General features: G+C 43.9%; 1 protein-coding gene across 2 annotated transcripts; it reads right to left on the bottom strand.

Moving 5' to 3' along the window:
- Positions 1-3408: 3408 nt before the first annotated feature.
- On the bottom strand, positions 3409-6270 carry LOC138423118 (cathepsin G-like). 2 transcript variants are annotated; one of them, XM_069558685.1, is made up of 5 exons: positions 5965-6270; positions 5109-5256; positions 4521-4656; positions 4099-4353; positions 3409-3666 (listed from the first exon to the last, which is right to left on the bottom strand). In XM_069558685.1, the coding sequence occupies exons 1-5, from the start codon at positions 6017-6019 to the stop codon at positions 3505-3507; spliced, it is 756 nt and encodes a 251-aa protein (XP_069414786.1). In that variant the 5' UTR covers positions 6020-6270; the 3' UTR covers positions 3409-3504. The 2 variants fall into 2 exon arrangements, with proteins under 2 accessions (XP_069414786.1, XP_069414787.1); XM_069558686.1 differs by having other exon boundaries at positions 4099-4299; positions 5965-6259.
- Positions 6271-13905: the final 7635 nt, after the last annotated feature.

The following is a 13905-nucleotide window of genomic DNA, read 5'->3' as shown; positions in this document are numbered from 1 at the left end:
TGTGGCTCCAGAGCTGGGACATAAGAAATTAAAAAAAAAAAAAAAGAGAGAGAGAAGTGATGCTTAATATTTATTGAAATCTTTTTACACACCAGGTACTTTGGAAGGAATTTGTAACATGCTGTGTCATTTTATCCTCAGAATTCTTTGGGGATCCCTTAATCCAGAGATGAAAAAGGAACTCTCACAGGGTTTAAATAACTTGATAAGTCACAGTAACACAGAGATTCCAACTAAACTCAAGTTAGTCAAACACTGACTTATATCAAACACTGACATATATCACTGAGATGTATGGATGACTAGAAAGCCCCAGGGAGACAGACTTCATTTCAGAGAAAAAGATGGGATGACCTAGACCAAGCCACGGGATCCAGATAGATCTGAGAGCAGCAGGCTGAATGATCCTGTGGCCAGCAGGACCAGGAGAAAATAGAACAATACCTTCTGATTGAGAGAGGGCTGGCTAGTACTTGGGAGATCAGAGTCCAGTGCCTGTGGAGAACACAACAAGGAATATTTTCCTTAAGTAAACTTTGGACCCCTGCCAAACCTCTGCTGCTGAGATTTACTTAATGGAGGAGGGTGCTAAGCTGTGAGAGGTAGTGGACTTGACTTTTGGGATGGTCAAGAAGAGAACTGTCCTCTGGAGGTGAGCATGGTGAGGTCTGTAGAAACCTTTCCAGCAGGGCTGCTAAAGGCAGGCAGCTGCCTTGAATGGGGCTCAATAGCTGGAAGATCCTTAGGTGGGGAGATGAGTCTGCACTAGAAGTTTCCTGGGAACTGAGTCTTGACTTGGGTGGTGCTCTGGGGCTCAAAATAAATGTCACAGAGCTTAGGAAGGGCATATAGGGGTTCTTCCACCGCTCTCTCCTCCCACTTCTGCCATCAAGTATTCTTTCCACCTGGCAATGCAAATATTTAATAATGAGATTGTTTTCCTCTAGAACATACAAGCAAGACATAATTCCTATAGGTGGGTGGTAGCAAATAAAGGGGAAAAATGACTGATTACTTTCAAAGATGTATCACTGATTAAAACTTTGTTGATGAATGACTCACACTGAATATTAGGCAAATGACCTTCTGGCAAGATATATCTATAAAAAGATGATCGAATTTACTGAAGCATTTTTGTATATATCAGCTGGATTTGATGTGTGTTCAGTGATTACTCAAGATTATGGAAAGTGCAAAAATAAGGTGGGAAATGTCACATGGTAAGGAGTAATTAACATTTTTTAAAGATTTATTTGTTTATTTTTGGCTGCACTGGCTCTCTGTTGTCATGTGCGGGCTTTCTCTAGTTGTGGCGAGTGGGGGCTACTCTTTGTTGCAGTGCACGGGCATCTCATTGTGGTGGCCTCTCTTGTAGAGCATGGATTCTAAGTATGTCGGCTTCAGCAGCTGAGGTGCACAGACTTAGTTGCTCCACGCCATGTGGGATCTTCCCAGACCAGGGATCGAACCATTGTTCCCTGAATTGGCAGGCAGATTCTTAACCACTAGAGCATCAGGGAAACCCAGTTAACATTTTGATGAATATAGAAGAACCTCCAGCTGATTCTTTATAGTTACCCTAAAGTGTTAAAACATGATTTTAAACTATGTGACTTCACAGATGTATATAACGGACCTTTGGACTCAGAGGGAGAGGGAGAGGGTGGGATGATTTGGGAGAATGGCATTCTAACATGTATACTACCATGTAAGAATTGAATCGCCAGTCTATGTCTGACGCAGGGTGCAGCATGCTTGGGGCTGGTGCATGGGGATGACCCAGAGAGATGTTGTGGGGAGGGAGGTGGGAGGGGGGTTCATGTTTGGGAATGCATGTAAGAATTAAAGATTTTAAAATTAAAAAAAATAAAAATAAAAAAAACTATGTGACTTCAGAAATCTATTATTTGAATATAATATTGATGTATTCAGTTCAGCCACTCAGTCGTGTCCGACTCTTTGCAACCCCATTAATCACAGCACGCCAGGCCTCCCTGTCCATCACCAACTCCCGGAGTTCACTCAGACTCACATCCATCAAGTCAGTGATGCCATACAGCCATCTCATCCTCTGTCATCCCCTTCTCCTCCTGCCCCCAATCCCTCCCAGCATCAGAGTCTTTTACAATGAGTCAACTCTTCGCATGAGGTGGCCAAAGTACTGGAGCTTCAGCTTTAGCATCATTCCTTCCAAAGAAATCCCAGGGCTGATCTCCTTCAGAATGGACTGGTTGGATCTCCTTGCAGTCCAAGGGACTCTCAAGAGTCTTCTCCAACACCACAGTTCAAAAGCATCAATTCTTTGGTGCTCAGCCTTCTTCACAGTCCAACTCTCACATCCATACCCGACTACTGGAAAAACCATAGCCTTGACTAGACGGACCTTAGCCGGCAAAGTAATGTCTCTGCTTTTGAATATGCTATCTAGGTTGGTCATAACTTTTCTTCCAAGGAGTAAGCATCTTTTAATTTCATGGCTGCAGTCACCATCCGCAGAGATTTTGGAGCCCCAAAAAATAAAGTCTGACACTGTTTCCACTGTTTCCCCATCTATTTTCCATGAAGTGATGGGACCGGATGCCATGATTGATGTATTAATCACAGGCTAATCTTTACAGTAAAAGTCATGTTATTTTAGCCAACATATTATGTAGAGTTTTGTATAATTGTGGAGTAAAAACCCAGAAGGAGACCCTCATCACATGGAAAATGAGAACATTGGTCCATAGCACAGTGGGTTGGTGTGGAAAAGGGTTTCAGAGAAAGACTGTCCATAGACACTTGGGTTGCTCCCATCTCTTGGTCATTGTGAATAGCACAGCTTTGATATGGGTGCTTGTTAGATATTTTTAAGAAAGCAATTTTTTTTTCTTCTATTTTTCCTATGGTTGATATTTTCATTTAGATCTTTGATCCCATTTGAGTGTTATTTAGGTTTATGATGAGATGCGGACCTGATTTTACCTTTTTTCCCCAAATGATTATCTATTTGTTTCATTGCAATCTATTAAAAATTCATTATTTTCCAGTGATTTACACTGCCACATTTATTCTTAAATTGAGCCTCGTATGGAATTTCAACTGTTCCTTTGTTTTTTATGTCCTACCCAGGCCAATGGCATGTGGTTCTCAGGTACCTAAGGGGGCATCTCTGGTAGGGTGGAGAGCAAGGAACCTTACGCTGGGAAGAGGTAGGTCCCTCCATCCCTCTCCCAGCTGTGGGTAGAGGGAACACAGAGAAATGGATGGCTTGGAGGAGGGAAGAGGCTCCTGCTGACCCCAGGACAGTGGGAATAGGGATTCACTTTTCCTGGGAAAGAGACCCCATCTTCCTCGACAAAGCTCACCCTCACTCCTGGCACACTTTGTTGTGCACAAATAATGTTTAATGAACACATTAGAAATCAGTTATTGCCACTCTAGGCGAGGATGTTTATTAAGGCTCTGGGAACTGCCCTGGAGCTGGGCTCTGCCCCAGAGCAGGAGAGTCAGTCTCGTGGGATGTCACTCTGGTGTCCGCTCTTGGAAGCGTCTCATTGTTCTCCTTATCCAGGGCAGGAAGCTGGAAATTCTGGTGAAGACTGCTGGAGGGGTCCCCACCCTGTCTCCGTAGGAGACAATGCCCTGGGCCACGTTGCTACACACGAGGGGGCCACCGGAGTCCCCCTACAGGCAGAGGAGGGAAGGGACACTGTTTTCCAGGACTCCCCACCCCTGTTGCCCTCTCCCAACCCTCAGAGAAGACGGGGGTTGAGGGGAGCTCCTTCCAGGGCTGGCTGTGTGTGAGATGGGAGGGTGGTGGGGTGCAGAAGAAAAGCTTCTGAATTTTCCCATCGCTGGGCTTCAGCCCTGACTGTGGTTACTTCTCCAGCCCAACCCAGGTCACGGTACCTCACCGGCCCCAGGAAAACACTGCACGTAAACATTCTGTGTGTCTGGTACTTCTCCTAGTGCCCCAGAGACTGGATGGATGGGGAAAAGCACCCCCTCACATCCCTCTGATCTAGGCCCCCGACTGTAGCCATGGGAATGTGGTCCGTCCCACTGCCCAGTCTGCCCAGGGTCCCCCGTCAGTGTTGGCAGATGCCGTGATCTTACCTGAAAGGCAGACTTCCTCTGTCTCGGGTCCCCCACACAAATCTGTGTCCGGCCATTGTATAACATGAAGCGTCTGCTGCACACCCTATCCCTCTGCACCCTCAGCTGTACATACTGGAGTGTGTCTGTTCTCGTGTTCAGGCCAGTCAGGCCCCAGCCGGCCGCGGTGCACTGGGTCCCAGGTCTCAGCCTGTTTTGAGTCTGAGGCAGAGGCACCAGCCTCACAAATCGATTACGCTGGACTCTGTTTGCCAGCTAACAAGAAGTGTGCAGGCACTCAGGGACTGTCTATTCTATGCTCACCCCGTGCCCCCCACTGCCCTGGGAGTATGCCCAGCTTCCCCGCCTCCCTGATTCCAGGACACAGGAAGCCCCCCAGGCTGGGAACAAGCTGCCCAGCTGAAGAACCAGAGGGTGGGTACCTGCAGTAACATGATGTCATTCCTCTCGTTCTGCTGAGTGTGTCCGGGGTGGGGGATGGATCTGAGCACAGGGATGTGCTGCTGGGTGCTTTCCAAAGTCCTGATGTTATGAGCCCCCAGGATGACATTTATTTGGCTGCAAAGGAAAGAGAGCCTAGAGGTAAGGTTTGAACCGTAGGAACTGTGGTCCACAATACAAGTCAAGTGACTACCCAGGGTTGCCAGACCTCAACCAAGGGAACTGAGAGACAGGAGGGCTCTGGGACCGAACTTTGTGCCCTAGGTCACTCCAGCCTTGAGCTGGAGGTGGTGGAGGACATAGTGATTTTGAATTTTGCCTCCCCAACAAGAGGTTGCAAAGATACCTTGAAGTCATAATTTGAGCCCCAGTGCATACGTTTCATCACCCCGTCTTATTCTTTTTGATCAGGTCCTCCCCCATTCACACTGGCCTGCTTCTTGTCCCCCAGGCTCTACATGGTCTTTTTTTTTTCACCCATTCAATCTAGAACCCTGCTTTCAGTGACTTCTCTCATGAACTCTTCTGGACCTGCTTTGCTGGTGCCCAGAAGTCCCTTAAGTCCTCACCTTCCCAAGCAGTGAGCTGCCGTCATCACGAAGTCTTCACGCACCAGGAACCCCCCACAAGCTTTCCGACCTGCTGGAGTTTGGATCTGAAGAAATGCCATGTAGGGGCGGGAATGGGGCCTGGCCTCTCGGCCCCCGATGATCTGCCCTGGAAGGAAGCACTAGGATTATCTCTGCACTGGCAGGTGTGTGGACATCAGCTTGGTGGCTCCAGAAAGACTGGAAGTTGGGGAGCAGGAGAGATGAGCAGGGGCAGGGTGAGCTGGTGGTTGGTGAGAATGGGGTCTGCAGGCCACAGAGCTGGGCGAGGTGCCAGGATCCTGCAGAAAGTGCCGCTGGCTCTCCATCCAGCCTCAGCACCCTCCCACCTGCCCGGAAGGTGGGGCCAGCTGTGGCCTCCCTCACAGGAGGGTTTCTCTACTGTGGGGATGGCGCACCCAGAGCCCTTTGGTGCCGCCTCTCCCTGAAGTTCAGTGGCACTTTCTTCCTCCGGGAACTTTCCAGATCCCTATGAAGTCCGGCTTGTGAATTTAAGGATCTAGAGATGAACTGATGGGCCCATTATCACTGTATCTTGATCCCCTAGGCTCTGACACAGGGGCTGCAACTGAGTTCAGAGAGCACATTTATATAGCAGGTGATATAACCAGGGTGGTTCTGAGAGCTTTATGTACACTACATCGCTTAACTCTCATGGCGACTCTCCAGGTAGGCCTGATATAATTCCTGCCCTCAGAATCTGAAGCTGGACTCATGCAAGCTGCCCAGTGATACAGGGCTAGCAAGTATCTGGGCGGTCTTCCTTCAGAGTCTATCAGGTGGAGTTGGGCCTCTGAGGGTGGGAATGGTCACTTACCTGCCCGAGCCCTGGGGGACAGGAGAAAGGCCATGAGGAGCAGGAGCGGCCGCATCTTCCAGGCGAGGATGCCCAGTCAGTTGCTGCCCCTACTTCCTCCTGCCAGATTTTGAGCCCCTGGGAGAGGAAGGAAAGGTGAAGGTGGGAGGTGGGGGCTCGAGAATTCACAGTCCCATTCTCCTGCTGCCGTGATAAGTTTCATCACCCAGAGCTTCCCAAGAGGCTTGCCCACCAACTGCCAGGGACCTGGGGGAAGGCAGTAACCGAAGCCTTCAGTGCAATAGCCCACACAGCTGCTGAGTCAGTGCCGGCCACAGAAATGGGAACCCAGGGCGCCAGGGGTGGGGGCTGGGTGTGCCAGAACCCCAAACCCACCAAATTCAATAATGTCCTCACAAGCATCAAGGCTGGGACCTGTCTGCTTCCTCCTTCTCCCTCAGAGAATGGAACCTGCATGTCTTCACCCCCTGGTCCTGAGCCCCACCCAGACCCTGGCTGCTCCCACATCTTTCTAGAAGTTGTCAGGCACACTGAGTAGCTCTGTTTCTGGGTGGGTGGAGGGCACTGCCAGGGAAAGGAAAGGGAAGAATGAGGCTCTGCCACTGACCATTTGCCTCTCAGGTCACTTGAGCCCCCAACAAACTCTCAGTGCATCAAGACACTGGGGATGGCTTCTGTTTTTCTGCTTCCTACTGAGGTGAATGCTTTTGTGTCCCAGAAGCTTCTCTGCCTGCAGAAAAAGCCCAGTGACTTGATTTTGTTGACCGGCATCGGACCCTGTGGAGAAACACCTCAGATCCTATTCATCCATGATAGACCCACCAACCTAAACCCATCTCTGCTCCACGGGTGCTGGCGCCTAAGAAGGAGGCAGCTCACTGCTATGCTCCCTGCGACATACGAAGAAGCGGACATTCATCACTGAGAGAAAAGGATGGGAGAGTTCTGTAGAGTAACAGGGGCTGCCAGACACCCTTAAAATACTTGGGAGACTGTGTTGCCTCAGAAAGCACTACAGAATGGTTAAGTTTTGCAAAAATGTCAGAATCGAATTCTAATACAATTCTCAACCTTTTGTGGGTTGTTTTAAGACCACTTGAAAATCTTATGAAAGTTAAAGTTCTTCTCTGCATATATAAATACCTGTAGGTTATCGCTTATTCTCAAAGCTGCAAAGAACTTAATCCTTTCTCTAATGCTTGGTTTATGCTTGCAACCTCTTGAAATTTCTTTATGCATCTAAAAAGTAATATGCAGAAAACAGGAGGGAAAAAGTAAAAATTAGAATAACAGCTTTATTAGTGCCTTAGCATTTGGGTAATTGAAAATCATTGTTACTTACATTTTTTCAGCACTTCATTTTATTTTAGAAACTTTAACGTAATTGTTTTTTTTTAAAAAAAAGAAAGGAAAGATAAAGAATAGCATGAAAAGAAATGGGAGTCAAATATATATAAGCATCTGAATGAAGATGTACATAGGGGATTTCATTCACAATGACTAGCGTTTTATGCCAATCTTTCCTTCAAAAACTACCAAAACAAACCTGTTTAAAATGTCTAAAAACCTGAAAAGCCTTGAAGAACTGCCAATGCAGATGTGACTCAGGCCACAACTGAAGGAATAACAAGCGTCCAGTTAGATAATTATTATCATTCTGTGTAAATTTTCTGAACCCACAAAATTTGAACTTCTGTTTTTATTTTTCGAACTTCTGTGTTAATGAGCATATAATGTGAGGTGTGTAGAATTAAAGACCAAGACCCTCACAAGCAGTCTAATCAGGACCCCCACCATGATAAGCTGGGAATTAAAAGTCTACACACTCAAAGTAACAAAAAAAGAGTTAATGGGCTATTCCTTGCATGTAATAGCATGAAAGATGGTATTATCTAGATTTTCACAGCCTCTACTACCTTGAGCTTCCTTCCATTAATGTGGTTACAGACTGTTTCCCAAAGTACCTGGCAAAATCAAATACAAATATAGAGGAAATTCACTTAATTTCAGTGTTTGAATTACACCTAAATATTGTTTTTCAAATGTAATAAGTATATAGTCAAATATGAAAAGATGAACAAGCAAACAAATACAGGATACCATGACTAAGAAACAATAGAGAATAATAGAGAAAAAAACTTTAATTATTGGGATAATGTTATTAGCAAAATAAAATACAGATTGCAAAACAATTGGCTGAAATAAAAGCTAGCTTTAAACACACTCCAATGAACATCAATCTTAAAAAATTACACAATATTTGAAAAAGAGCTAAATACAACTGCTAAAAGCAAAAAATATGAAAAAGACAAAGTCAAAGTCACAGTGAATAAAGTTAATGACATATTAGACAAAGATGGGAAGAGAATAACTAACCTGAAAGAGCTCAGAAAGAATTGTCCAGAATGGAGCACAGACAGGCATAAAGATAAAAATATAGAAAATAGAATTACGAGGTTGAACATATGTTGAATTAGGAGAAAATCAAGAAAGCAAAGGGAAAAAAGTAATATATAATGACATATTAGCTGAGATTATTTTTTAAGCTGATGACAAAAATGCAGTTAGAGGTTAGAAAAAGATAAATAAATCTTAACCAGAATACAAAAAAAGAAATTGATACTTAGAAATCAATATTATAAAGAATTGGCAGAAATTTTAAGGGCACGTAGATTAAGATACGGAGAAGAAAATGGCACCCTACTCCTGCCTGGAAAATGCCATGGACGGAGGAGCCTGGTAGGCTGCAGTCCATGGGGTCGTGAAGAGTCCGACAGGACTGAACGACTTCACTTTCACTTTTCACTTTCATGCATTGGAGAAGGAAATGGCAACCCATTCCAGTGTTCTTGCTGGAGAATTCCAGGGACGGGGGCGCCTGGTGGGCTGCTGTCTAGGGGGTCGCACAGAGTTGGGCATGACGGAAGTGACACAGCAGCAGCAGCAGATTAAGATAGGGAGAAGGCAATGGCACCCCTCTCCAGTACTCTTGCCTGGAAAATCCCATGGACAAAGGAGCCTGGTAGGCTGCAGTCCATGGGGTCGCAAAGAGTCGGACATGACTGAGCAACTTCACTTTCACTTTTCACTTTCATGCATTGGAGAAGGCAATGGCAACCCACTCCAGTATTCTTGCCTAGAGAATCCCAGGGATAGGGGAGCCTGGTGGGCTGCCGTCTATGGGGTCGCACAGAGTTGGACACGGCTGAAGTGACTTAGCAGCAGCAGATTAAGATAAACAGATTAAACACTTTCAAATGAATGGCAGGTCAAAGGCTGAATTTTCAACAGCAGCAGTGAGTGGATGCTCCCCAGGAAGAAACATCTTCATATCATTTGCGAAGATTTTAAAACTTATCCTATAATTTGATTAGTAATGATATAGATTAGTAATGGGCTTCCCTTGCGGTTCAGCTGGAAAAGATCTGCTTGCAATGAGGGAGAGCTGGGTTGAATCTCTGGGTTGGGAGCCCCTTGAGGAGGGAAAGGCTATCCACTTCAGTATTTTGGCCTGGAGAATTCCATGGACTGTATAGTCCATGGTGTCACAAAGAGTCAGACACGACTGAGCAACTGTCACTTTCATTTCACTTCAATGATATAGAAGTTATGAATAGCTAATGAAAAAATAAATACATAGTGAACATCTTACCCAACAAAAGCAGATTACACACTTGAAAAGTACATACAGATGTTGACCATAGATTAAGCCATAGATTAGGTCTCAAAAGTGTTTAAAGGATTTAAATGATATATCATATTTAATATGCCACAATGAGTTTAAACTAGAATTTCATAACAGGAATATGAGCAGGAAATCCTTATATCTTAAAAAGTAAGGGAATAGACTGCTAAATACAGTGGTTCCTTGAACAACAGGGGTTTGAACTGAACAGGTCTACTTATACACTGATTTTTTTCAATAGTACATAATAGACTACTGAGCTATCCATGATTGGTTGCAAAACCACAGAACATGAGGGCCAACTATAGGTTAGTTATACCTGGATTTTCTACCAGGTGAAGCATCAGTGCCCCTTATCTCCTATGCTGTTCGAGGGTCAACTGGAAACCATGAGTAAAATCATAATGAAAACAAAAAATATCAAAATGATTAATAATGATGAAATTAATTTATAGTAAAATTTGTTAGTATACAGAATAAAGATGAAACTTGACCATTCAAGACTATGCCTCAAATTAATTAATTGCAAGGTAAAAAATTAAACCTTTGAATATAGGAGAATTTCTTTATACTCTCATCACTGTAAAAACAATTTTATACAGATATAAGAAGCACTAACTCACAAAGAGTCGGACACGACTGAGCGACTGAACTGAACTGAACTGAACCATCAAAAATAATGGATGAGTTGATCTACATTAAAAATTTTGGGGGTGTACATGAATAAAGATGAAATTCTGATTACCAAAGACACTATTGAGATAGTGAAAAGTACAGCCACATGGTGGGAGAACTAAGAAAGAATTTTTGTCTGGGAGATATATATATATATATATATTAACTTCTAGGTCACTGGGAAGCCAGTAATTTTGTAAATAAATGGTAAAGTATCTGCCTTCCAATGCAGGAGACACTAGAGACATAGGTTCAAATAAAAAAGAGAGAGACATGGGTTCAATCCCTGGGTAAAGAAGATCCCCTGGAGAAAGAAATGGCAAACCACTCCAGTATTCGTGTATGGAAAATTCCATAGACAGAGGAGCCTGGTGGGTGGCAGTCCATAGGATTACGAGTCAGACACTGCTGATCGACTGAACAGCAACTCATGAAACTGACAAATCCTTAGTAACTTAATGAAACATACTCAAGAAGTTTGAATTTTCCTATAAATGTTAAATAATTTGTTTCAGTTTTCAAAAATAGTCCATCAAGGACAGCCCCAGGCTCACAGGGATTCACTGGAAATCTGTGAAAAAAAGTTCCAAGGATGATAAGCAATTTCTGCTGGCAAGGAGATGCTAAACATCTCCTTTATGAGACTAGCAAAACCTAGATGCCAAACCCAGTGATGACAATATAGGAGAGGAACATTATGGGCTAATGTTATTCCAGTATTGATGTAAGTCAAATTGATCAATAAGCAAAAACATTAGATCATTTCTAATTTGGGTTTTTCTGAGGATGAGTGATTGCAGCCATGAAATTAAAAGACGCTTACTCCTTGGAAGAAAAATTATGACCAACCTAGATACTATATTCAAAAGCAGAGACATTACTTTGCCAACAAAGTGTGGCCTAGTTTTTCCAGCGGTCATGTATGGATGTGAGAGTTGGACTGTAAAGAAAGCTGAGTGCCAAAGAACTGATGCTTTTGAACTGTGGTGTTGGAGAAGACTCTTGAGAGTCCCTTGGACTGCAAGGAGATCCAACCAGTCCATCCTAAAGGAGAGCAGTCCTGGGTGTTCATTGGAAGGACTGATGCTAAAGCTGAAACTCCAATACTTTGGCCACCTCATGCGAAGAGCTGACTCATTGGAAAAGACTGATGCTGGGAGGGATTGGGGGCAGGAGGAAAAGGGGACGACAGAGGATGAGATGGCTGGATGGCATCACCAACTCGATGGACATGAGTTTAAGTGAACTCCGGGAACTGGTGATGAACAGGGAGGCCTGGGGTGCTGGGATTCAGGGGTTGCAAAGAGTCGGACACGACTGAGCGACTGAACTGACTGACTGAACTGAGGATGAGTTGCTTTTCATTCAATACACAATTACTGTATATGTTTCCTCCCTTCCCACACCTGTTGCTGTTTCTTGATTATCATTTTGGTGTGTGTCTGATTAATAAAGTTGTAGATGAAGTCTTTAAAGACACACACACACAATTGCTATAACAACATGTTGATTGATGAAAGAAGAAACACCATATGATAATTCAACTGAAGGGGGAAAAGGCATGTGCTAAAATTCATCATTAATTATTTTAAAAGATTCTTAGCAAAATAAGAACAATAAAGAGACTCTTTATTCTGATAAAAGGTCTCTGCAAAAATCCCATACCAATCATTATACTTAATGATGAAGTGTTGAATGTTTTTCCATTTGAGAGCAAAACAAGTTCACACAGATAGCCATAAACATAATTTCTCTTCAACATTATAGTAGAGATTTTAGCCAGTACAGTTAAGCGGGAAATAGAAGGAAAGCTTCTATTTATAGAAATATGGACAGGAAAAGAGGAAATAAAACTGAATATTTGAGATATAGTATACATTGATAATACCCAAGAATCTGCCTTTCAATTATTATGATTAATAAGAGAGTTTGACAAATTTTCTAGGCACAGAATTAATTTAAATATTAGTCATATTCTATATACACATTAGTACTGTCAGAAAATGAAATTTGAAAAAAGGTTTTAAAGCATGAAAATTGTCAGATAAGTAAATATAAACCTAAAGAAAAGATAAAGTGAAAATTAAAAAACTTTATTAAGAGACGCTTAGAAGATTTAAACAGAAAGATATTCCATGTTCATGTTTGGAAGACAAAATATTTTTAAATGTCATTTCTCCAAAAAGTGGTCTATAGATTCACTGCATCCAAGAGGTATTTCATAGAACTTACTTGGTTCTAAATAGACATGGAAAATAGATGTGGAAAAACCCATGACCAAAAATAGCCAAGTCGTCCTTAAGAATGAGAACAAGATGGCAGGCCTTGCTTTAGCAAATGAAGTCATAGTACTGAGGATGGTGTGGCGCTGATGGAGCACAGGGATAAGGACTAATGGACAAGAAAAAGAGACCCCACACATGTTGGGACAATGATACACACACATCAAGGGCTACGCAGGTGCCTCAACAGTAAGGAGTCCACCAAATAATGCAGAAGACCCAGGTTCAATCCCTGGGTTGGGAAGATCCCATGGAGAAGGAAATGGCAACCCACTCCAGTATTCTTGCCTGGGAAATCCCATGAAGAGAGGAGCCCAGTGGGCTACAGCCCATGGGGTCTCAAACGTCAGACATGACTTAGTGATTAAGGAACGATACATATATCAAACATGGTTTATGATGGAGGTTTCATGGCAGAGAATGAGGAAAAGACTACTTTTTTCCCCTCCTCAATAAGTGGTGCTAGGACAATAAATGTCACTATGCTGTCTTATAAGGCACGTCGTTCTACATGGGAAGAAAAAGCACTTGACCCTGCTGCACCCTCTCCTGCTTCTTGATGCTCTGGGCCCCCAGGGTGACGCTGATTGAGCTGCACAGAGAACAGAGTAGAGGTATGAGGAGCGTGGAGTTACAGGAGATACAGCCCAGGAGCTGTGATGGGCCAGCGACTTCAGGGCAGGGCTGCAGCTGAGGGGAAATTGAGGTGACAGACAGCCCTGGGGGAGTGACACTGTGTCTTGTGCTTTTCAATGACACGAGTGCAGGGCTTCTGGGAGCTTTCTCAGGAATATTGTGAAATTAATGTGAGCTTGCACTAGGAGTTTATAGAGGTGGATTTTGTAAAATCCTCATGTCCTTGAGCATAATGCATCCCAGGATCTCAGTAAATTTTTTTTTTCTTTTTTTTTGACTGTACGAGTGAATGGCTAGCTTTTGGCCAAGATTGATAGGGACAGTACTGGTGGGATTCAAGACTACAGGAATGGGGCTGGGCACTGCTAAAGACACTGGGGCAGCTGACCGCCTGAGAGGCAGGGAGGTGGGGCAGAAAATGGACTTCTTGGGGTCTGGGGAAGAGTCAAGGCACCTAGAGAGCTTTGGGTAATGTCACCTAGCCACTTCTGATCAATCACACCCGGGACTTCTCTCCTAGCAAGTGAAGGGTGAGAAGCACTGAGAAGTTTTCTCTGGTTCTTAAGCTGGGTCACCAAAACTCCCGTATTGTGGATGGTTTGTCTGAGTTGTCCTATCCTGGCTGGACTGAGGGATTTTGCTTATTTGTGTTTTGTAGCTTCA

This window comes from Ovis canadensis, chromosome 18, assembly GCF_042477335.2.
Source record: "Ovis canadensis isolate MfBH-ARS-UI-01 breed Bighorn chromosome 18, ARS-UI_OviCan_v2, whole genome shotgun sequence".
Lineage (NCBI taxonomy): Eukaryota > Metazoa > Chordata > Mammalia > Artiodactyla > Bovidae > Ovis > Ovis canadensis.
Note: the sequence above shows the minus strand (reverse complement) of the source record. Positions and strands in the feature narration are given on the sequence as shown.